This window comes from Cryptotermes secundus, unplaced genomic scaffold (assembly GCF_002891405.2).
Source record: "Cryptotermes secundus unplaced genomic scaffold, Csec_1.0 scaffold21290, whole genome shotgun sequence".
NCBI classification, from domain to species: Eukaryota; Metazoa; Arthropoda; class Insecta; order Blattodea; family Kalotermitidae; genus Cryptotermes; species Cryptotermes secundus.
The window spans coordinates 1-835 of record NW_019728214.1 but is presented as its reverse complement, the minus strand read 5'-3'; the positions used below and the strand labels follow the sequence as shown (position 1 = coordinate 835).

The 835-nt window shown below is 39.3% G+C and overlaps 1 protein-coding gene across 2 annotated transcripts; it reads right to left on the bottom strand.

The window, feature by feature from the left end:
* Positions 1–7: 7 nt before the first annotated feature.
* On the bottom strand, positions 8–820 carry LOC117282364. Of its 2 annotated transcripts, none has more exons than XM_033751687.1 (2): positions 462–820; positions 8–213 (listed from the first exon to the last, which is right to left on the bottom strand). In XM_033751687.1, the coding sequence occupies exons 1-2, from the start codon at positions 651–653 to the stop codon at positions 79–81; spliced, it is 327 nt and encodes a 108-aa protein (XP_033607578.1). In that variant the 5' UTR covers positions 654–820; the 3' UTR covers positions 8–78. The 2 variants fall into 2 exon arrangements, with proteins under 2 accessions (XP_033607578.1, XP_033607579.1); XM_033751688.1 differs by having other exon boundaries at positions 8–173.
* Between the last annotated feature and the right edge of the window lie 15 nt (positions 821–835).

Here is an 835-nt window from a genome sequence, read left to right as displayed (position 1 = left end):
ATGGATTATGCGAACAAACAGAAGCAGGTGACAAAATATTTAGTTGCTTTGGCCAAGAGAACTGAAATACAATAAAATTCATGTCTGTGCACACAAGCATGAAACACTCACAATTCTTTTGCTTACAGCAGGAAACTTTTCTTCAGCTCTCTGCAGTACAATTCTTGCCACTCCTGTTGCAAGAGAATGCAGAAACTTTTGTAACCTTGAAACCTGTTCATCACATGATAAAAATCTTGTGTGGTTCATTGTAATTAGCTTACAAGAGTCCTAGTAACTTAAATTCTTGGTTGTAAGAAGTGTACCAGCAACTAACTGTGAACAGTTCCGTTACTCCCCAAGGACTTTTGCTGCTATAGGATATCTCTCAGACAGACAGATGGAGATGAGAAAGACAACTGCAATTCCTGCCTATCTGTGATATCTGCCTAACAGTGGACATACAGAAGCATGCAGCTCACCTCAGGTTCAGCCTTTATCTCCTGAAATGTTATTCGCACTGGATCCACTTCCTCTTTTGCATCTGAGACTGTCTCAGCTTTTATATTCATGGCCTGGCTTGCATCATGACTTGCTGGGTATGTCTCACCACAGGGAGCAACTAAAACCTTGTCTGAATTTGTACAGTTCTGTAAAGGCATCACATCTTCCATCAGTCATGGCTGTCCAACACCACACATGAAACAATATATGCTCTTCTTGCTGTAGATGTTTCACTTTCACTTTCACTTTTTTATTTGTTCCATAAATCGTTATAGACAAACATGCCACAGGATGTAGAACATGTCAAATAATTATAAAAGAAAAAACAGTTCCTATACAGAGCTTTGTCAAC

Coding starts and splice junctions, on each gene's coding strand:
- LOC117282364 (XM_033751687.1), bottom strand. CDS start 653: ATGGAAGATGTGATGCCTTTACAGAACTGTACAAATTCAGACAAGGTT. Junction 214..461: donor AGATAAAGGCTGAACCTGAG/GTGAGCTGCATG, acceptor TGTGATGAACAG/GTTTCAAGGTTACAAAAGTT.